Source organism: Gossypium raimondii, chromosome 2, assembly GCF_025698545.1.
Source record: "Gossypium raimondii isolate GPD5lz chromosome 2, ASM2569854v1, whole genome shotgun sequence".
NCBI lineage: Eukaryota > Viridiplantae > Streptophyta > Magnoliopsida > Malvales > Malvaceae > Gossypium > Gossypium raimondii.
The window spans coordinates 35,811,077-35,835,226 of NC_068566.1; the positions used below are offsets into that span (position 1 = coordinate 35,811,077).

Here is a 24,150-nt window from a genome sequence, read left to right on the forward strand (position 1 = left end):
GTGTAAATATTATAATTAGATACATAGCTTAGATTTTATTTTAGTTTCGGGTAAATTACGTAATTAGCCATCTCATTTTTAAGGCACTTTCATTTTGGTCACCAAACTAAAATCCTTAAAATTTTGTCACCCAACTTTTTGAGTGCTTTCATTTTAGTCACCCAACTGTTAAATCTCTAACTACGGTTGACTATACATGTCTCATCATGTTTATCGGTAATTCAATAAACAAGTACAATTTGACAAATTTTTAAAGTATTATTTTAGTTTCTACCGCTTTTCACTTTAATCATTAATGTTTTTTACCTTGATAATACTTAAAAAAAAGATATTTTTTGGGTGACCAAAATGAAAGTGACCAAGAAAGTGGTTGATCAAAATGAAACTGTAAACATGATGTGGCGTGCAAAGTTAATTTCCATTGGAGATTTAATAGTTGGGTGATTAAAATGAAAGCGTCCTAAAAGTTGAGTGAAGGAATTGAAAAGATTTCATTTTGCCTGACCAAAATGAAAGTGCTCTAAAAGTTGGGTAACCATTTGGGTAGATTATCTTTTAGTTTAAGTTTGATCATAATTCTTAAAAGGCATAATGAATTATTTGGCCCTCCTATTTAGACTTGATTATGGGCCAAAGTCGGGGTCGGTTTGGGGACGATGTAGAATTTTAAGCTTACTTTCTAGGCTTGGACCAGCTCGAAAAATGGGCCTAAAATTTCACCTAAGCACGACCCATATTAAAAACGCTAAACCCAACCTCGACTCGGCTTGACAGTAATAATTTTTTTAAACTATTTTTGTATATAAAAATAAACTTAAAAAAATATAATACATCAAATACACTAAAAATATTAAAATAAAAGTTTCTCAAGAAATTGAAAATACAAAAAATAGTATAAGCATGTGATTCAGGTCAGGCCGAGCTGAACCTGGGCCAAAAAATTTATGCCCGAGGCTCGGTCCGTTTTGAAAACAAGTCTTATTTTTTGTCCAAGCCCCTTTTTCGAGCCTATATTTTTACCCAAACCCTCCCACTTTTCGGGCAAGCCTTCAAACCTGAACAGGTGGCTCGGTCCATGATCAAATCTATTCCCACTTAAAAAAAAATCATTTTAGCCCTCTATTTAATTTTTCACCTCTTTTATCCCTTAAACTTGTGTTATTTGTCAAATTACCCCAAAATGGACAGAAAAATTAACGTGTATTAATTTTTGCTTACATGGCATACAGATGGATTGTCACATGGATGTCATGCCATCATTTAATTAATTTTTAAAAATTAAAAATTTCAAAAAAGATTAAAAAATATTTTTAATATTGTATTTTTAGAAAAACTAATTGTTGATGTGGCATACATGTGGACTGCCACGTCAGAAAAGTTAACAAATGTTAATTTTTCCATCCATTTTGGGGGTGATTTGACAAATAATGCAAGTTGTAAGGTTAAAAGAGGAAAAGAAATTAAATGGGTGATTAAAATGACCTTTTTTTTTTATTTGTAACATTGAAGGGTCAAATAAGTCATTATGCCTTATTCAAATGTGTATTGTTTGTATTGTTTAATTTCAAGAAAAATAATATATTTTAAAAATATTTATTTTTATATTTTATAATAAAATTTGAATGAGGAGAGTAAAACTCTAAAAATGAAGCGAGTAGAATTCATATTCATCACGTACGGGGAATTAAGAAATTTTGGTCTTCAAATCTAAGTCAACATGCTCATGTGCTTCAAATTATCATTAACCATCTTATTTTATTTTTATTTTGGTGCTTACTTTTAAAGAAATATAACTTCGAGATTCATTTTACGTTTTCTTTATGACCATAGTTTCTATTCCAAGTCACAATTGTTGGGATTTTGAAGCAAAAGTTAAAGCACACAATTAGAGAAGATAATTATAAATCAAGAAAACAAACTAAAATAGAAAATTGCAACAAATATGGTTGGGTGTTTATTATCTACAACTCAGCTTATTTTCTATATTAGTACGCCCCCATTCAATCATGATTTAAATGATTTAATTTGGTGCACTTTCAAGAAATGCTTATTTACTAATTTAACTATAAATTTAATATATTTTTATACGGATTGTTTGATTTCTTAAAACTTCATATTCACTCGTAATCATATTATTTTTAACTATAAATAGTCATCAATTATTTTAACATTCCTCTTTAAAACAAATTGGGATGGCAACCTCCAAACTCTTCATCACGCTCGCAGGACTCATATGTATGGCTCCAATCAACACTTGCAGCAGCGCCGCCGCTTCTACCGCCTCCATGGCAACAAGACCGCCATCACCAAACTTTCCAGCCATTTTTGTATTTGGTGATTCAACTGTAGATACAGGCAATAATAACTATGTCAAAACGTTGTTTAAAGCTAACCTGCCACCGTATGGCGAAAACTTTCCCGACCACATTCCGACGGGGAGGTTTTCCGACGGAAAACTTGTCCCCGATTTCCTCGCATCGTTTCTAGGGATCAAAGACGATGTCCCGCCGTTCCTGAAACCAAATCTGTCGGAAAATGAGCTCCGAACTGGCGTTACGTTCGCGTCAGCTGGATCAGGATATGATTATTTAACTACTAGCTTATCCAATGCCATCCCAGTTTCAAAACAAGTTGAGATGTTCAAGAGTTACATAAACAAGCTTAAGGGAATTGTTGGAAAAGATAAGGGCAACAACATCATTGGCGAAGCTCTGGTAATCATTAGTGCAGGGACTAATGATTTCGTTTTCAATTTCTATGATATTCCGACCAGACGATTGGAGTTCGACATTGTTGGATACCAACATTTTCTGCTTCAGAAACTAGAAGATTTTCTCAAGGTAATTAATTACACTGCTTACTCACTTAACCTGAGAATCGTCAGGATTTAATTCCTATTAATATAGGCAATTGTGAGAGGCAAAAAGTAAAATAGTAATCATGGAATATAATAATAATGCTTAATGTCATTTAAATGATTAATATTTTCTCATTATAAATTTGAAATTAGGGTTTTATTTTTTATTTTTAGAATTAGAGTCAAATTTAATTCAAAAAGAAGAACCTCAAATTAATAAAAATGTAAATGTTAAGGATTAACTTTGATATTAAATCTAATATTTTTATTCTCAATATCAGTTTTATGATTCACATTCCAACTACATGCAATATTGTCTCGAAACTCATTATCAAAGCAGAGTCTAACCACTGTGCAGTAGTGTCTTATTACTGAATTTATTTATATATAGGAATTATATGAACTCGGATGCCGAAAAATGATCGTAGCCGGACTGCCTCCCATCGGTTGCTTACCCATTCAAATGACGGCGAAATTTCAAATTCCAACAAATCGAAAATGCTTGGAAGATCAGAACTCGGACGCTGAATCTTATAACAAGAAGCTTGCCAAACTGTTGCCTGAACTACAAGCAAAGCTTCCAGGGAGCAAGCTTGCATATGCAGACGTTTATGAACCATTATTTGACATGATTAATTATCCTCAACAATATGGTAAAGAAGTTCCATCTTTAAATTTGTAAATATGTCAGATGCACGAGTCAATATTTTATAAAAATAAAAAAAATTGAATAACATTATTATTTTTTAAATGTGAAACAGGATTTGTAGAAATAAAGAGGGGTTGTTGTGGCACTGGAATCATAGAGGCATTATTCTTGTGCAATGCAATGACTCCAATATGTAGAAATCCTTCAGAATTTTTGTTTTGGGATTGCATTCATCCCTCCCAACAAGCTTATATTTACCTTGCCAATTACATTATCGAGGAAGTTGTTCCTCTCTTTGATAAATGAAATACAAATAAATAAGATTATTATTTGGTACATTGTTACGGAATATTTTAGTTTTATAAGTAGCCTTCAATTATCGATGTTTGTCTCTTCTTTGAATATATATATATTTTAATTTGTTAAGTACACTCTTAATGAGATATGTGTTACCTTTTAAGCCTTATTTGTAGAATTTAAAATTCCGTTCAAAATGTATCAAATAATTTAATATATATGATTTCAATATTTTTATTATTTTATTTGTGTGTATGTATTCATACAAATATGTTGTTTTAGTGTTAGCAAAATAATTCATTCAATCTAAATGAGAGCCTCTGAAATTTATATTAAAAAATTTAAAGTTTTTAATTTAGTGTAATGAATTTTATATAAAAATTTTGTCGGATTAAGAAAATAAAAGTTTTCTATATTATGAGTTGCTAAATAAAGTAAATTTGCTAAATATTTTTGTTTTAAGTTTCAACGTACCCATCAAGTTTTTATTATGAACAATTAATCTTTTAATCGCACACTACACCAAAACAGGTCTTTTGCGGCGGTCTTAGCGGCGTTTAAACAAAAAAACGCCGCAAAAAATAGAGCTTTAGCGGCGCACAGAGACAAACGCCGCAATAAATGATTATTAGTGGCGCAAGAAATAGAAACGCCGCAATTGACCTGCAATAGCGGTGATTTTAAATAAACGCCACAAAACTTCTTTGCAAAACGGCTCCGTTTTTCGGTTACTTTATGACTTTAGTGGCGCTTCCCCAAAAACGCCGCAAAAAATTGGAATATAGCGGCATTTTCTGAGAAACGCCAGTAACAATAACGAATTTGAGGAAAAAATCTGAGCAAAACAGTACCGTTTTGTTGTTTCATTTTATTTCTTTAGTGGCGCATTTTAAAAAACGTCGGAAAAGAATGCATTAGCGGCGTTTTCAGGGAAACGCCGGTAAAGATATCTAATTTGAGGAAAAATTTTGGACAAAACGCTACTGTTTTATTGCTTCATTTTATTTCCTTAGTGGCGCATTGTAAAAAGCGCCGCAAATATTGGGATATAGTGGCGTTATTGGAGAAACGCCGGTAAAGAAATCTAATTTGAGGAAAAATTTTGAGCAAAACGGTACCGTTTTGTTGTTTCCTTTTTATGCTTTAGTGGCGAAATGTTAAAAAACGCCGGAAACGGTTCGGATTTAGCGGCGCATATTAAGAAATGCCGGAACTAGACTAAGTAAAACGACTTCGTTTTATTTCAGGATGTTGATTTAGTGGCGCTTTTAAGTAAACGCCGCAAATATTTCGGCAATACGACATCGTCTGCTTTTCTTCTTTGGTGGAATGTTCATTAAAACGACGCCGCTTTTGATTGTCTCTATTGGTTAGCGGCGTTTTTGGTCAAAACGCCGCAAAAAATGAAATAAAATTTTAGGTTTTAGGGATTAATATTTAAGTTTTATCGTATACTGTTAGGGGTTTTAGGGTTTCTGGCATAATATTTATTATTTTAAGATTACAGTTTTGTGATTTGGGCTTAGAGTTTAGGTTTAGGGCTTGGAGATTGAGGTTTAAGGTTTAGAGTTTGCATTTCAGCGTTATTAGCGGGTTAGAGTTTACGGCTTATAAGATAATGAAATTTACTGTGTTAAGGATTGATGTTTATGTTTTACGATTTAGCGTTAATGATTTAAGGGTTACGATGTAAGGTTTTAGCATTTCGGATTTATGGTTTATACTGAGTTTAATATATATATGTTATATATATATATATATGATGAAACAGTTTAATATTATATACGAGCATTCATTTGTTTGCTAAAAATAGAGCATAAATTTATAATTGTAAGACATTATTGGAATAGTGTGAATAATTAATAAATTTGAATGTTGATAGTATTTAAAATCTATTAAAATAAAAATACTTATAAATAAATACATATAAAATATTATAAAAATCGAATAATTAGTGGCGTTTTAAACTAAAAGCATAATAGATAGGATATAGTGGCGCTTAGACGTAAAACGCGCAAATAATATATCAAAACGGCCGTTTTCCTTTTCAAGATATTTCTTTGGTATGTTTTCGATAAAACGCCAAAGGTTTCTACAATCTGACGTCGTCTCATTGTTCTTCTTGGTGGAAAGTTCGATAAAAACGCCGCTTTTGATTGTTTCTAGTGGTAGTAGCGGCGTTTACATCAAAAACACCGCAAAAAGAAATAATATATTAGGGTTTACGAATTAATATTTATAAAAATCGATACGGTTTGGGGTTTTAGGATTCATTGTGAATGTTTATTATTTTAGGATTACAATTTTGACGACATAGGTTTAGAGTTTAGGTTTAGGGCTCGGGGGTTGGGGTTTAAGGTTTGTAGTTTACATTTCAGTGTTAATATCATGTTAGGGTTTATGGCTTATGATGAGATAATGAAATTTACTGTTTTAAGGCTTGATGTTTATAGTTTACTGTTTGCGTTAATGATTTAAGGGTCACGATGTATGGTTTTTTTCGTTTTGGATTTAGGGTTTATAGTATTTACGGTTTAGGGTTTAGGATTTAATTACTATTTTGATGCAAAAGTCAAAAAAATTTTGGTACTTATGTTTTTACTTCTTATTATGTCATTATTAGGTTTAGAACCCATAGGTATAAAACATATATATATGCATGGCACGATATCACATATATATATATGTCGTTATATATGTTGAAAACACTTTAATGTTTTATACGAGCGTTATCCATATTTGCTAAAAAGAGAGCATAAAGTTGAAATTGTAAGACATTATTGGAATAGTGGGAATAATTAATAAATTTGAATGTTGATAGTATTTAAAAATCTATTAAAAATAAAAATACTTATAAATAAATACATATAAAATATTATAAAAACTGAATAATTAGTGGCGTTTTAAACTAAAACGCTGTAATAGATAGGATATAGCGGCGCTTAGACGTAAAACGCCGCAAAGAATATATCAAAACGACTTCGTTTTCCTTTTCAGTATATTTCTTTAGTGGCATTTTCTGATAAAACGCCGCAAAGGTTTCTACAATACGACGTCGTCTGATGTTCTTCTTTGGTGGAAAGTTCGATAAAACGACGCCGCTTTTGATTGTTTCTAGTGGTAGTAGCGGCGTTTATAGCAAAAACGCCGCAAAAAAGAAATAATATATTAGGGTTTACGGATTAATATTAATAAGAAATCGTATACGGTTTGGGGTTTTAGGGTTCGTTACACAATGTTGATAGTGTCAATAATTAATAAATTTGAATGTTGTTAGTATTTAAATAATACATGCTTACATAAAATTTTAAAAAATTATTAAGATTTGTAGAATAATAAATAATATGTTAAATCTGTGTCATATTTTTAAACTATTTTAATTGAAATAAAATTAATAATTTCGTAATAATGCATCAATTTAAAATAATGTCATAACATTTATAGAAAGATATGAATCTATTAAAAATAAAAATACTTATAAATAAAGACATATTAAATATTATAAAACTAAATATTTATAAATTTATTAAATATGTATAATTCAAAATAATATATTAAATTTAAAAGAATGTCATAACATTTATGATTTTAAAAATCTATTAAAAATCAAAATACTTATAAATAATGTGAATATTTAGTGGCATTTGGAACCAAAACGCGGAAATTGTAATTTAAAATTGAAGAAAACGCTACCGTTTCATTGATTTATAGGGTTCGGTGGCATTTTTTCTCAAAGCGCCGCAAAAAGCTGTAAGGTTAGTGGCGTTTTCTTTTAAGCGCCACTAATATATTAAGATTAAACTGCGTCATTTTGAGGGGATATCGGTTTTGGGGTATATCCCCTTTTTTCAATTCCCATATCAAATCCCTAATCCTAAGTTCAGCGCAGCATCTCCGATTTCCCCTCCTCCGTTTTCTTTATCTTCTTCATCTGTTTCATCTTTCTGTTTGGGCGTTTTCGCTTTATTGCAAAAAACCATTAAAAAGGCTTCATACGACATTCTATTTGTTGAAAACATTTAACATTATTTGCGGCAAAGAAGAGGGAGAACGTCGACGAACATCTTAAGGTTCGAATGTCCGCTTCTTCGTATTTATAGATTGGGTTTTGTCGTATTTTTAATTTTTATTTTGCTTTCTTATTGGTTCAGGGTTTTTGGTGTGTTCTCTGTGTTTAGGGTTTTCGGTGTTTGACCGTTTTTTTCATCCTCGTGAAGGTAAGTTACTGCTTCTATTGTTCATTACTATTTTTGTGAATGGTTTAGGGTGTTAGGAACTGTGTTTAACTTTTGTTTTTTTTCTCCAGTTTTTGGTCAATCCATTTCATTGCTTTCATTTCAGTTTTCTTCATCGTTCTTAAGGTATAGAACACATGCTTTGTTTCTGTTTATTTGTTGAACTCATTTGGTACTGTTTGACATGGTTATTTTCAGTCAATTTGAAATGGTATGCTCGCATTCGTGAAATGATTTAGAAATGGTGAATAATGTGTATAAGTATATTCGGCTAAAGTATTAGACTCATATTATTGTGTAAGTGATATGGTTTATGTTATGTATTGAAGTTGTCTAGGATGACCGAATATGCGGATAACTGATTGGTTATATGTATGATTTTATAAAGTGGATTGGCATGAGTTGATATGATGAGTATGTACTGCATGTGAATTGGCTATATAGGTTTGGTTGTTAAATGACAATCAAGGAAAGTGTTTCAGGTTAATTTTGCTAGCTGAAATGATAAGAAGCAAGTTGGTCTTCTGTGATAATTTGGTACAATGCATAATATGTGTAATAAACATAATTTTGATTTTGCTTTCTTATTGGTTGGTGATACTGGAATTAAAAAAAAATTATTGTCTGTGTTTAGGGTTTTCAGTGTGTTCGACTGTTTTGTTCATCCTCGTGAAGGTAAATTATCGCTTCTATTGTTCATTCTGTTTTGTGAATGGTTTAATTTGTTAGGAACTGATTTTAACTTTTGTTTTTCTTCTCCAGTTTTTGGTCAATCCATTTCATTGCTTTCATTTCAGTTTTCGTCATCGTTCTGAAGGTACAGAACACATGCTTTGTTACTGTTTATGTGTTGAACTCATTTGGTACTGTTTTCAAAGTATGGAACTTTGATGTCTAGTTTAGGGTTTAATTTATTAGTTTATAAAACTGTTCTGTTAAATGTGGTGCAGCCGATTACATTTCCAGGTAAAGAGTTTACATTTTTAAGTTGAATTTTATTAAGCCATGTTGTTTTTTAGTATGATTTTTAAGGTCATATATATACTCTTTGTTTGTTTCCTACTGTCTTTGATTTCTTGTATGATTTTACTACTTAACTGGAGTTTGTCTATTTTCATATGTTTTTCTCAGTTACAAGTTATCACGATTTTTTAATTTAATACTGTCTGTTGAAATATAATGTTGGGTTCCACTTTCATTTTGTGGTTTGTAAACTATGAATTCGGTTTCTAAACTTTCGATTTATGGTTTGTAATCTGATTCATAATCAGTCCGTTTACAGTTTGCTTAAATCACAAGATCATGAGCATGTGTTAGGTTTTATTTATTTGAAATGAAATATTTTACTTAATTGGTAAGAGTTTGCAATGCTTAGAAATTGAACACAAAAGATGGTTTCCTAGCAATCAATCGTGCCAAAAACGCAATATATTTCGGTTTGCAATACTATATCGTAAATATTAAAATATTGGACAGAAATATTATATCGTAAATATTTAAATTTATATTCTTTTTATATATTACATATATTAATATGGGCATTTTAACCTATATTTCATTTTTGTAATAGTAACATTTTAAAATTAAAAAGATTTGTAAATGATAATTTAATATCTATTAAAACTAATATTTTAATATATCACCTCATATATGGTATGGGTATATAACCTATATTTAAAACTTATTACTATAAAATTTGTAAGTTTTCAAAATAATTGTAAATATTGTTTTAATATCTATATAAGTTTTCTAAATTTATAAGTTTTCTAAATAAGTTTTCTAAATTTATTTGTATTAAAATTTATTAGTATTAAATTTACTTGTTTTCTAAATAAGTGTTCTAAATTTGGGAGAAATAAAATATATGTGTATTAAGTTTATAAGTTTTTACATAAGTTACATAATACACCACTTACATATCTTACAAAACTTATATAATACATAACTTATATTTAAACTTGCATAACTTACATAATAATTTATAGAACTTATATATAATAACAACATAAATTACATAATACTTTATGTTATAATACATAACTTGTATATAAGCTTGAACTTATATTTAAGCTTGCATAACTTACATAATAATTTACATAACTTATATATAATAGCATAATAAATTACATAATACTTTATGTTATAATACATAACTTGTATATAAGCTTGCATAACTTACATAAATTAAATAACTTACATAACTTACATAACCTACATAAATTAAATAACTTACATAACTTACATAAATTAAATAACTTACATAACTTACATAAATTTCGTGGACTTACATAACCTACATAAATTAAATAACTTACATAACTTACATAAATTAAATAATTTACATAACTTACATAAATTAAATAACTTGCATAACTTACATAAATTAAATTACTTACATAACTTACATTATACATAACCTTCTTAACTTACATTATACACAACTCACATAATTAATATTATACACAACTTACATAATACATTACTTACATAACTTACATAATACATAATACATAACTTACATAACTTACATAATACATAAAAATATATCATATCACAAATTTCCGTAATTCATTTATGGTTATAACTGGCGTTTTAACTTACCCGTGCAAATTATTGTCAACGTTAGACTTCAAGAATTAAGAAATGGACCGGTCTTGGATGAATTTGTCAAGGGTTAGCAACGATTATCGAAATGGAGTACAATATTTTCTAAATTTTGCATTTCAATATGCAAGCCAAGAGAACATGATTCTTTGCCCCTGTAAGAAGTGTGTCAACATAAACTGGCATTATCGTGAGGTTGTATACGAGCATCTAATTGTTGATGGGTTTGTTCGGGGTTATAAACAATGGTTATTTCATAGAGAATGCCCGCCTAGTACTTCCTCTTCAACGATGGATGTATCTTATTCTGGTACTGCTTACCATCAGTCTGATAGAGGGGATGACATGGAAGGTATGTTGCGGGATGCATTTAACATGCACAATCATGGTGTCCAGTCGTTCCCAGCCGACTTTGTGGCTTCTGATGATTGTAATATTGGGAGAAATGCTTTTACCGAACCAGGAAGTAGTGTACCTCATGAAGAGCCAAATGAAGAAGCGGCGAAGTTCTACGCGCTACTTAATGACATGAACAAAGAACTGTATGAGGGATCAAAATTTTCAAAAATGTCTTTCTCTATTCGTCTTTTTCAGTTAAAATGTTTGGGAGGGTGGACCAAAAACTCGTTGACAATACTGTTAGAGTTTTTAAGAGAAATGTTTCCGTTTGCAAAAATCCCTCAGTCATGCAAAGATATGAAGAAAATGATAAAAGATTTAGGCCTTGGGTACAACAAAATCCATAGTTGCCCAAATGACTGTATGTTGTATTGGGGCGATCGAAAAAACCAACAGTGCTGTCATGTATGCGGCAAATCCCGTTGGATTAGTAGAAACACAGAAGATGGGAAGGACGATGAAAATGATGCACAGTCGAGAAAGAAGCCAGTCAAGATTTTGCGGTATTTTCCCCTGATACCAAGGCTTCAAAGGCTATTCATGTCGTCCAAGACAGCGGAGTCAATGACGTGGCACCATGATGGACGAATCGATGATGGATTACTAAGGCATCCGGCAGATTCTTTAGCTTGGAAATCATTTGATAATAAATATCCAGGCTTTGCAAGTGATCCTAGGAGTGTGAGGCTTGGGCTAGCATCTGATGGATTTAATCCTTTCAAGATCATAAGCACTGCGTTGGTACGTTGTACTCCGTAACATCCCTAGAGACTTGTTTGACATGGGCAGTGGAAGTAGAGATAACATCGACGACAGATCAGAAACTTTGACCTTTCCAGAACAAAACTTAAACGATAATATCCCTAGTACTAGTGCACAATTTCAATGGGTTCGTCAGGATACGGATGAAGATATTTACGAATAATGATGTAGTAAGATTTTACGATTGTTTAATTATATGTAATATCATAATTTAAATCTTGGTCTTGTTATCTATTTCAACTATTTTATATGTGCTGTTATTGTTGTAATTAGTTATTAAGTTTTAAACTATTTTATGTGTATTGCAAATAAAATGCCTAGGAGAAAAATTCTAAGGGGAAGCATTGTTCAAAATTATCCAAACTCGACAGAAACAAATAGTACTGAACAACAGACAGCAATTGGATCTTCGAATGTTTCGATTACATCCGAGGATCCTACAGAAGTTCAAAGTAATTTTACATTTAATTTACATGCCTGTTGACTTATAGTTGATTTATTTTTCAAATTCTTATATTATAATATACCATTTGTAGCTGAAAATGGTGGGACGCGCAGAGGTCGAGGACGTACGCTACTTAGAGAGTTATACGAGTTAGATCCAGTCGAGCGTGTCAAAGTTGTACAAAACAGTTTTGGTTAGCCTGTTGGATCAGAAGCTCGACTTTTAGCAGGATACATGGGCATTTTAGCAAGAAATCCGAATATGTTGCCTATCAACTACGAGTCATGGCATCAAATGCCCGATAGCAACAAAAACCAAGCCCTCGATAATATTAAGGTAACAAAATGTTAATGTCATCTGTAATGCTTGGGACATAGTTTCATTTATATTTACTTTATTAACTTGTGTTTTTTGTTTTTTGTAGGCGAGGTTTGCTTTAGAGGTCTCAGATGCTTATGTAAAGAAGGCATTGGGAAAAAGATGGAGAGACAATAAAAGTACTTTGAAGAAAAATTATTATAAGACAAAAACAACCCTCGATGAGAAATTGCAAAATGTCCCGCCGGGTATGTTGAGGTACCAATGGGAAGATGCGGTTAGATTTTGGCATTCGAAGAAAGGCGAGGTATGACGTACTTCCAAACTATTGTAATTATTTTGGTTTATAGTATTTTCTATTTACGTACTAAAAAATTCATAACGTAGGATCGTGAACAAGTTGGAAAAAGCAGCAGGCAGAAACAAAAATTCACCCACACAGCCGGGTCGAGAAGTTTTGCATGTGTAGCTGAGGCGGAGGTATTTTTAATTTTTTAATATTGTCAAATATGTATAACTTTCTATTAAATAATATTTTTACTACTATATTGTAGGAACTGTCGTCCGGTCAAAAAGTTGGACGCCTTTAACTTTTTGAAATTACACATAGGAAGAAAGATAGATCTCCCATGACTCCTGAAGCTGGTGAAATAATGGTAAGTTTACTTAATACGATTTGACTTGTTTTAGTTATTTATAGTGTTTATTTTTTAATGGTTTAATTCATTACTTGTAATGCGACTGTTGTTATGTTGCATATGTTTTTTTTAATATATAGTACGTTCGTAATTATGTGATTTATTTATTAGGAAAAACTAAAGGATAAAAAGGCGGAGTACGAAGCGATTACTTCTAGTGATAGTTCTATTCATCTTGAAGACATTGATAACCGAATTATTACTGAAGTTTTGAGTCCTGAAAGGTATGGTCGAGTTCAATTTCAAGGATCTTTCGTTTGCCCAACCCAATATTTTGGATCCAGCTCGCAGCAATACATGGCTTCGGGGAGTCAGGCTCAAGCTGAAGTTTAGAGGTTAAAAGACCAGATGACTCAGATGCAAGCGACCAGAGTTGAGGTTCAAAGGAAATATGAAGAACTCCAGCTACAACTTAAAGCAGACACAGCAGCGAGGGAAGCAGAGGCTGCAGCGAGAGAAGCAGAGGTTCAAAAGAAATATGAAGAACTCCAGCTATGACTTAAAGCTGATGCGGCATCGAGAGAAGCAGAGCAGAGCAGAAAGTACGACGAACTCCAGCAGCAGCTTTAGAGTATGATGAAGATGTTTCAGTCGCAACTCCCGCCATCATAGTGTATTGCATAAATATTTTTATCATTTTAACTTTTAACATTTTTGCAAAAATAATATGAATTCACTTTTATTTATTGATATTAATATTATTTTATTCGTTTAATTTGAAATATTATATAAATTTATTGCTTTTGGCTGGTTTAGATCTGGTAGCTTTTGATTTGTTGCTACAGGAGGGCTGAAAAAATGAAAAATTTAATATAAAAAAATCCCAAAAATAGTGGCCTTTTTGTACAAAAGCGCCGCTAAAGAACATGTTCTTTAGCGGCGCTTAATAAAAAACGCCACTAAAGATCATGTTCTTTAGCGGCGCTTATATAAAAACGCCGCTAAAGACCATGTTCTTCAGTGGCGTTTTTCTCAAAGCGCCGCTAAAGAACATGATCTTTAGCGGTGTTTTTGGTTGTAAACGCTGCAAACGTTTGCAACGTTTTCGTTAGCGGCCTTTTTTGCGGCGCTTTCACAAGGGCCGCAAATAACTTTAGTGGCGTTATAAAGCGCCGCTAAAGGCCTAAAAAAACGCCGCTAATGACCAGTTTTGGTGTAGTGGCATAATATTTGAAGGTGACATTGCTAAATTGAATACATTACCAAATAGGAGGTTGGATCCCTCCTTGATGTTTTTGAGAATTTATTAACTATATGGTAGTACTGAATAGATGGTTGAACTAGCACGCTTCGCCTTACATTATTTAATTTTTTACTAAAAATTTAAAAATTAAAATATATTTCAAGTTTTTATATATTTTTATATATTTTCGATTTAATTTCAATACTTTTACTTTTAACATTTTAGTTATTTTTATTTTTATATTTAAAATTGAGGTCCAGTTGTAAATATCGTTAAAATTCTTCTATTAAATTTGTTTATTTTACATATTGGTATTTTTATTCTTCTAAGTAACTCAATTTTGATAATAGAAATTTTTTATGATACTATATATACATATATATATATATATATATATATATATATATATATATATATTAGGGATGGTAGTGTTAGCTTATTTTCATCATATTATAGTTATAATCACTTTACCATGCTTAAATTTGATATACAATCCCTATACTTTTATTTGATATCATTTGTGTTAGGTATAAAGTGTCTTTAGTCATATTATTGTTTTGATCCATTATTATGTATAAATTTGAGATTTAGTTCCTATACTTTTATTGGGTAAAATTTGGTCTCTATATTATTATAACAACATTAGTTAATCTAAATAATTAACACCAAACCAATGTTAATATGGATTTACACTTAAAAATACCTATTCAAACTCATCTTGATAAAATAATTTTGTATTAGAATAATATTCTTAACACAAATAGTCTTGGTATTTTAATTGAAATAGTTAACAATATTGATTGTTTAGACTACTAATGACATCATAAAAGTATAAATATCGATTTATATAATATATAAAAATGGAAGTATAAAGATTAAATTTTAAATTTTAAATTTCAAGATAGGATAAGGACTAAAACAAAATTTAACCATTGTATTATAATGTTAAAAAAAGAGAGCAAAAGGTAAACCAAACAAAAAGGTAAGTTGACATTTGTCAAAACGTAAAACCCTTTGGAGCTTACTTTTAACTATAGATTAGTATATTTATCACGTTTTGTATTTGGTTGATTATTGGTTTGTATTAGCATTTTCGTTATGTTTTAGTTAAGTTCTTATAGTTTAGTTTAAATCCAATAAAAAGTGTATTCGGAGTCTTTTATTGACTTTAGGAGTCAAATGAGCCCTAAGGGTGAGCTAATATACTTCATGAGTGCGCATGAGAATTTAAAAGGCATATTAACCCAATACTGGTTGCTAGGTTGCAACACGGAGCATGTGATGTTGTAACATAAAGAGCAGAAAAGAAGAATTCCAATACTACATTCAATGTCGCGACACATCTTGAGGATGTCGTGACATACCCTAGAAGATATCCTAAAGTTGAACATACTGCCATTGATGTCATGACACAGGACATGGTGTGTCATGTGACACCCCAAACCCGACCAGGATAGACCAGCCCGAATTCAAAGCGTTACATTAGCCACCGAAGTGACTCTCCAGCTAACGACTACTCAACGCACATCCCAACCTTATAGCACCTCATTTATGACTAATTAACTATCATTTATTAATGTGGAAGCAATTTGTGAATCAATTTTAAATTTTTTCCAAGTATTTAAACCTAAGGGTATTTTGGTCATATTACCACCTAAGGTTAAACTATCCAATTTTATTTCTAAATAGTTTCTGACCTTATTTTAGTAAAATTATGCAAGCCCTAAAAATTCCAGCTTAACTCGAGTTCATTTATTATGTCTAATTCAAGTTTTATTATTAAGGACTAAATCGTAACTTTTACAAACTTTTAGTAAATTTTCCAAATTAAAAATTAAGAGTGTTTCTACCAAATATTAACAGTTACAAGTCTAATCCTAAAATATTACCAAGTTTCCCTATCATTAAAGGCTTCAATTAATCTAATCAAATTTTAGAACTAAATTATAAATTAAGAAAATTAGAATACTAGATTACAAAAACCAAAAATTAAACCCCCAAAAACCCACACGCCCATGTGAAAAGACACATGCCCATGTGCAAACCACTGCACCTATTTTGTCAAAAATTCGTTTTAATTACCTGATTTTACATATTTTACTTACCTATTAAACTTGAAATAACTACAATTAATTACCATAAACATTCACACATCTTCAATTTAATTTATTAACAAATATGCAACAATTAATCAAAATTTAACACCCAATTACACGCTTAGCATACACTAATTAATTCACACAAGCTACATACCTTAGTCGCAAGCAATCCACTCCATGGTAAGCTTCAATTAAATATTGTTAGTATAAAATACATGCTTCATACACCATGTTGTCAACCACCGTACGAACACTCATCAACATACCATTAATCAAACATCAATTAGACCTAAAATCATGTATTAAAGTATTATAAAATCACCAAAATTAAATTCCAAAATTTAATGTCCAATGTCCATTACAAATAAAATAACACTAGTCCCAAAAGCATCACGATGCCCCTATATAGTCTCTAAAGTAAATTTCTTAAGCCACTATTGAGCCTTATTCTTGGATCGCCTTTACACTTGCTTCTCGACTCCTTACGCCAAAAAATTCTTTGCACAAGATGTGAGGGTATGAGCATAAAAAGCTCAATGAATGATAGTAAAAGCATCAAGTAATTTGCACCCAATCATGCATAAATCAAAGCAATGAAAGATTAAATTTTCAATCACAACATGTAAATAATTCACCATAACATCACATGCTATTTCAAGAATTAAGAATAAATTTTTCCATGGCATGTAAAATCATGTTTTAACACATAAACATTCAATTATATTGGCATAATACATCCATGGCAATAAGTAAACGTGTGATCATACATTGGAAAAATGGATCTCCGAACTCCCACAAATCTTCGAATTCGACACGCTCCCTTATAGTGCCTCAAATAACCTGATGAGTGGAGATTTAAGCTCAACACTCCCTTATTTGCTCCAAACAAATTAGTCCACCAGAAGCCATATGTTCACAATATCACAAATAATGGTGAGTACTGACAAATGGCATGCCAACTATATCTAATGGATCCACCATGCAATGTTTCCAATATAATCATACATAAAATGCATAAAATCTGTTGTTTAATCACTTAATTTAGGATGTTAAAATGCAAGTAAAAGCATGTTGCTAAGCAATTTTAACATCAATAAAATTAAGCATAACAAATATCATTTTCCCAATATTCATATACCAATTAGAACACCTTTATCAAATGTTCAATAAATCAGAATTCATGCTCCAAATATCAATTGATTCCATACAATTTAATTATCCTAAAAGCATAATACACAACTTACCAAACCAATTGTCATTTTGCTCTTTTATAAAATATAACATATTTTTGCAAGTCCAACCATTCAATATGCAATTAAGTCATTAATAACACCAATTAAACCTTTAATTTAACACATAATCAGGCTAATTTACCAAATTACCCTTAATATCACTCACCCCCACACTTAGTTCTTTAAGCAAAAAAAAGTGTTCAAACAAGCAAGTTTGAGCTTCAATTCTGATTTGCACGTTCCTCCTCTTGATGTGGAGCTTTAACAGAGACAAAGTATGTATTACAAACTAACAATAGCAATAATAAAAAAGAAATTTGATAAAGTATATGAATCTAAATCATTGCTCTAGACTACCTTACCGATGTTGCACAACTAAGTCGAAATATGGAATTCCTCAACTAAACTCTTTTTTCAGCACCTCAAACCACTTCTAATCATCATTCCTAGTCCAATAACATGTATTCTAAGTGTTAATTTCACCATTTAATTTGTTTCATAATTTTCCAGAAAAATCATCCATGTTCTTGATCAAATTCAAATTTCTCAAAAGTGATCCATAAAACATGTTTGATCTTTTGGTTTAAGATTAAAAACCTCCTATTTTGAGCTTAGACATTCATTAATATTTGGATTCCAACTCAAAATAAAAAATTCACCATTGTTGATCCTCAAGTTCAAGAAAGAAGAAATTAAAGTTGAAAATCCATTATAATCACTTTAATTAATAAATAATGATTGAAATCAACTTAAAAATAAGTTTAGAGATGAGAATTACCTTTAATTGAACTCAAATCATTAATTTTGAAGTTTGAATCAAAATGCTTAAAGAAATTTAGATGACTTTTTATCCAACTTTGAAAATTATTTCGAGAGATTTTAGAGAGAATTTTGGGAGAGAAAATGTTTAGATCTATTCTCTAATATTTGGTTTATGAAACAAGCAAAAAATGATAGAAAAAGCTCTCAATTCGGGTGAAAAATTAGTGAAAAGCGAGGTAGTTGCTGAGTTTTTAAAATCGAAAACCCCCACCTGATTTTCAAAATTTGGGGAATTTACCGTCAGGCCACTCCACCTTTTCCCTTGTTTTACAATTTTCTCCTTTCCCTCCAAAATTCTGAAAATATGGTTTATTTGCTATAAAACCTCTTCCACATTTCCCTTGTTTTTCAAATTAGTCCCATTTAACTAATATTTTAAATCACCAAATTAAACCCCATTTGAAATTATTTTTAATTTCCAATTTGACCCAAAATATTTGTTTTTAACCAAAAATTATTTAAAACCATAAAAATAATTTTTCTAAAAAAATATTCTTATTTTTTGAAATATTATTTACTGAATTTTAGATGAAATTAAGCTAACTAATTAAGAATATAAATCGCTAATTAACCCGATTAATTCCTAATTGTCAGTCGAAACTTAGTAAGCTTACCCGAAACTACTAGACCTATTTTTCGGGCGTTACATGTCGTGACATCGCCTCTGAATGAGAGATAATGACGAGCTAGGGGAATTTTGGTCCGTACAATAAAAAGTTAAATACAAGAGCGTCAGCTGAGCTAGGGTTAAGGACGACAACAACCCTAACTCTGTAAATAGGTTCTTAAACACTTGTTAAAGGACAACTTTTCATATTGTTAGTTTCTTTTGTAAAATTTAGTTTTGAGTTCAATTTTCTTTCTCTTAGGGTTAGAATTCTTTTCAGTAAATGCAATTAAACGTGTGAGGATTTTAGCACTTCATATATCAAATTCAAACAGGATTCTCTAAACTATACTTTTGTTTTATTCTTTATGCATATATTCAATATCAAGTTTATGATGTTTATTGAAACCATGAGGAACTAATCCTTCCATGGGGGATTAGATAGTGGAGGTATGGTCTATTAATTGTTTTAATAAGGTTACCCAACAAATCAGCTGTTTGGAAAATGAAGGACCTAAACCCTAGGCCTGACAACCCTAGGAAGTCATCAAAGTGGGAATTAACCCATAATTGGTATGTCTTATCCGTGAACACCTTCACCCCGAACCAGTCTGGACTGTGAGGTCAGAAGATAAGTAGTCATTGTCGACTCGTTATTTTAGGTGATTGACGAGGAACTCAAAGCGACAGTTGATAAAGATTACCGAAGTGAGCTAATCAACCATGTTTACACTTGATCAAATTATAATCTAGTTTTACGAAGACTCATTTTATTTATGTTATTTTTAGTTCTTAATTATAAAACCAAAAGCTCTTTATTTATGTTTATTTGTAATATAATTTATTTAAAATACTAATTAGATCTATTGGCGTTTAGGTTATAATTAATCTAGTACTCGCCTCCCTTGGGTACGATCCTCGCTATACTTACCTACTTCGTTGTAACTATATTACAACTTGACCTGTATACTTGCAGAACCCACCTCGTAAATCGTTATCTTATTGTAGTATTCACACTCTGGACTTTAGTACGTTCGGAGGTAGTTGCCCACTTCCTTTAGAATTTTTGTTAACTTCTCTATCAATAACAACATGTGCACAAAACAAGAGAATTAAACTGTAGTCATTTTTTCTAAATCAGATTTTAATCCTAATTCAATTATTATGCCATTAACCTATGAATCTTCCAACCACATAAATTATTTAGCTCATTGTATTTTAAAAACAATATAAAAGATATGAAAATAAAGAATACCAAATAGAAATTAAATAAAACTAAGAAAATAGTATAAAGAAAACAGTATAAAAGCTCTAAAAGAGTTGTTTCAATCCACAAGCAAATTTAGAGTTGAATACTTTGGCGGCTGTCAACTAAAGAAAATGAAAAGTAGATTTTCAAATCTAGTGTATAGCGCCTCTCCTAACCTAATTGCTAAAGTTTGCTATTTACAAAGTTTTCTAAGGGTGGTACTCGCAAGCTACTCGAGTTCAACTAAAAAAATTTGAATTAAATTTAATAATTATCGACTTAAACTCGAGCTCGAGTAACTCCAATTATCAGTCGAATCGAATTCAAGCTTAATAATACTTGACTCGAAAGACTCATAAACTTTATCAAACTTTTCATATTTTTATATTACCTTATGTTTAATTAACTAAACCGAGCACGGAATCAATAATAAATTCACAGTCTATTGCACCCCTACATTAATCTTCAATCTGAGAATTAAGTGAAAGCCCTGACAAGTAAAACCAACAGGTTTAGCCCTGACAAGTGAATGCACTTATTTGTATCATTTGGCATGAAACTGCATGGCGAAAGTGATTATTGATTACGGAAGAGATCATTTAAAGAAAGAGCCGAACGCTAGAAAAGGAAATGGCGATTGTGTTGGAAATTTTTGCCTTCACAAAAAATAAAATAATTTGTATTGTATTTCTATTCACGTGAAAAACCGACACATGTGCACAAATGAACATGTCTAATTTTAACTTAAAAGCCACTTTTAATGGCTTCTGGATTAAGAAACGCCTTGTTTATAGAAGCACAAGCAAGTCACTTCGATTATTTTTTGTTGACGTAAAATGGTAATCTTGGATGACTAGTTTAATAAATTAAAATGGAATAAATAAGATACGATTAATATGATTTATTATTGTGCAACATTTGTGTTACATTTGTATTTAAAATTTTAATAAATTTTAAATTAAATTATTAATGTTTTTATATTTGACTTTTGGACACCTCGTGGTTAAGCCCATAACGAAATGCTAGCCTCATTCTTTTATTATTGGTATAATAATAATTTTAGCCTTTACTGCTTACACATTCTATTATTTTAGTCCTAATTCTAAAAAAATCATAACAATCCAAAATATATATATATATATATATATAACTATTTAAAATAGAAATATATACAAATTATTAAAATTTAAAAATATATCATTATTTATAAAATTATAAAATTATAAAAAATGATTTAAAAAAACTCTCTACTAACCCAAATACCTTTTTAATATTTTTTAATAATTTTCTATTTTTATTGTCATCTACTTTTTTAAAAAATTTTAGTATATGACTAAATTGACAAATTTTGTAAATTGAGAACTAAATTTATTAAATACTTTAGAATTAGGACCAAATTGATAGAATAGCTAAATATTGGAGGACTAAATTTGTTATTATACTAATAAGAAAGTCCATGTCACTTTTTATAGACAAATGACCAAAAAATTAAGTTTTGAAAATATAGTGATTAAATAAAAAATTAGTTGGATGAAAAAATAGAAACACTTTTATAATTGAGTGACTTATAAATAAATACTTATAATATAATTTCATTAAACATTACTAAATATTTAATTATAAGTATTTTTTTCTTTTTTTGAGTGTAGGAAGGTTTAGGGTTTAAGATTTTGTATTTATTTGTGTTTAGTAATTATAATTTAATTATAGTTAAATAAAGTTATTAGGAATTGAAAAGATTTCATTGCGTGACCAAAATGAAAGTGCTTTAAAAATTAGGTAACCATTTGAGTAGATTATCTTTTAGTTTAAGTTTGATAGTAATTCTTCAAAGGCATAATGACCTATTTGACCCTCCCACTTAGACTTGATCATAGGCCAAGCCCGGGTCAGGTCGAGGCCGATGCAGAATTTTAGGCCAGCTTTCTAGGCTTGACCCAGCCGAAAAATGGGCGTAAAAGTTTGCCTAAGCACAACCCATATTAAAAATGCTAAACCAAACCTCGACCCGGCTCGACTATAGTAAATTCTTTTAGATGAGTTTTTTTATATAAAACAAACTTAAAAAATATAATACATAAAATACACTAAAAATATTAAAATAAATATTTCCCAATAAATTGAAAATACAAAAAAAATATTATAAGCATGTGATTTAGGTCAGGCCGAGCCTAGCTTGGGCCAAAACAATTATGCCTGAGGCCCGGCCCATTTTCAAACTAAGCCTTATTTTTGGTCCAAGCCCATTTTTCGAGCCTATATTTTTACACAAACCCTCCCACTTTTCGGGCTGGCCTTCGGACCTGGGCGGGTGGCTCGAACAATGATCAAGTCTACTCCCACTTTATAAAAAAAAAATCATTTTAGCTCTCCATTTAATTTTTCACCTGTTTTAGCTCTTAAACTCGCGTTATTTATCAAATTACCCCAAAATGGACAGAAAAGTAAACGTCTATTAACTTTTGCTAACATTGCATACGCATGGATTGCCATGTGAATGCCATGTCATCATTTAATTAATTTTTTAAATTAAAATTTTCAAAAAAAATTATTAAAATATATTTTTAATATTGTATTTTTAGAAAAATTAATTGTTGATGTGGTATACACGTGGACTGCCACGTGGATTCCATGTCAGCAAAGTTAACAAATATTAACTTTTCCATCATTTTAGGGTGATTTGACAAACAATGCAAGTTCTAAGGTTAAAAGAGAAAAAAAATTAAATGTGTGGCTAAAATGATTGTTTTTTGTAAAATCGAAGGGTCAAATAAGTCATTATGCCTTGCTTAAATGTGTATTATTTTTATAATAAATCAATCGGAATTAAGAAATTGTAAATATTCAACTCCAAGTAATTGGTATAAATAAGAAGAATGTTAGACATCTCAACATGCTCATGTTCTTCAAATAATCATCAACCATCTTACTCTATTTTCTTTTTCTGCTGTGGCAACCATCTTATTTTTAAAGAAATATAACTTAGAAATTCATCTTACGTTTACTTTATGATCATAGTTTCTGTTCCAAGTCACAATTGTTGATTCTGTTATTATTTTGTTTGGATTTTCAAGCAAAAACTAATTAACTTCAGCATGAAATTAAATTAGACACAAGAGAAAATAATTATAAATCAAGCTACAATACTTATTGTTGGGTGTAACCCCCAAAAAATATTTTGCCTAACTAACTAAGGGCATGTTTGGTTGGGGTGAATGGAATAGAGATGTAATGGACCGAAAAGTAGATAAGCAAGTCAAAGAAGGACCGAAAAGATGAACTTTGAAAACTAGAATCAAGGAAGCGGAGTGAATCAAGTTCAAAATCTTATCCTTATTGCTGATGATAGGGATAGAACTCTAAAAAAATATGTTGTGGTAGTGTTTCATGAGCTTAATTCAGGTATTAGGAGACCCAAAATCGAGGCACAACAATTTGAGTTGTTTCAGTGGGCTAATTCAGTGGAATGCCTACTGAAGATCCTCATCTTCACTTAAGACTGTTTATGGAAGTGAGCGATTCTTTCAAGCTAGCCGGAGTACCCGAAGATGTACTACGATTAAAGTTATTCTCATATTCGCTAAAGGACAGAGCTCGAGCTTGGTTGAACGCATTACCACCAAATTTCATTACCACATGGTAAGAGTTAGCAGAAAGATTTCTTTTGAAGTGCTTCCCACCTAGCAAGGATGCT

At 30.6% G+C, this 24,150-nt stretch overlaps 1 protein-coding gene and 1 long non-coding RNA gene across 2 annotated transcripts; both read left to right on the forward strand.

Annotated features, from left to right (window-relative positions):
* Positions 1 to 2,195: 2,195 nt before the first annotated feature.
* On the forward strand, positions 2,196 to 3,842 carry LOC105788543 (GDSL esterase/lipase At1g06990). Its single transcript, XM_012615489.2, has 3 exons — positions 2,196 to 2,840; positions 3,249 to 3,510; positions 3,619 to 3,842. The coding sequence occupies exons 1-3, from the start codon at positions 2,238 to 2,240 to the stop codon at positions 3,810 to 3,812; spliced, it is 1,059 nt and encodes a 352-aa protein (XP_012470943.2). The 5' UTR covers positions 2,196 to 2,237; the 3' UTR covers positions 3,813 to 3,842.
* Positions 3,843 to 12,683: 8,841 nt separating this feature from the next.
* On the forward strand, positions 12,684 to 13,222 carry LOC128034745 (uncharacterized). Its single transcript, XR_008190870.1, has 3 exons — positions 12,684 to 12,873; positions 12,954 to 13,046; positions 13,121 to 13,222. It is a non-coding gene; the product is annotated as an uncharacterized LOC128034745 (long non-coding RNA).
* The last annotated feature ends 10,928 nt before the right edge of the window (positions 13,223 to 24,150 follow it).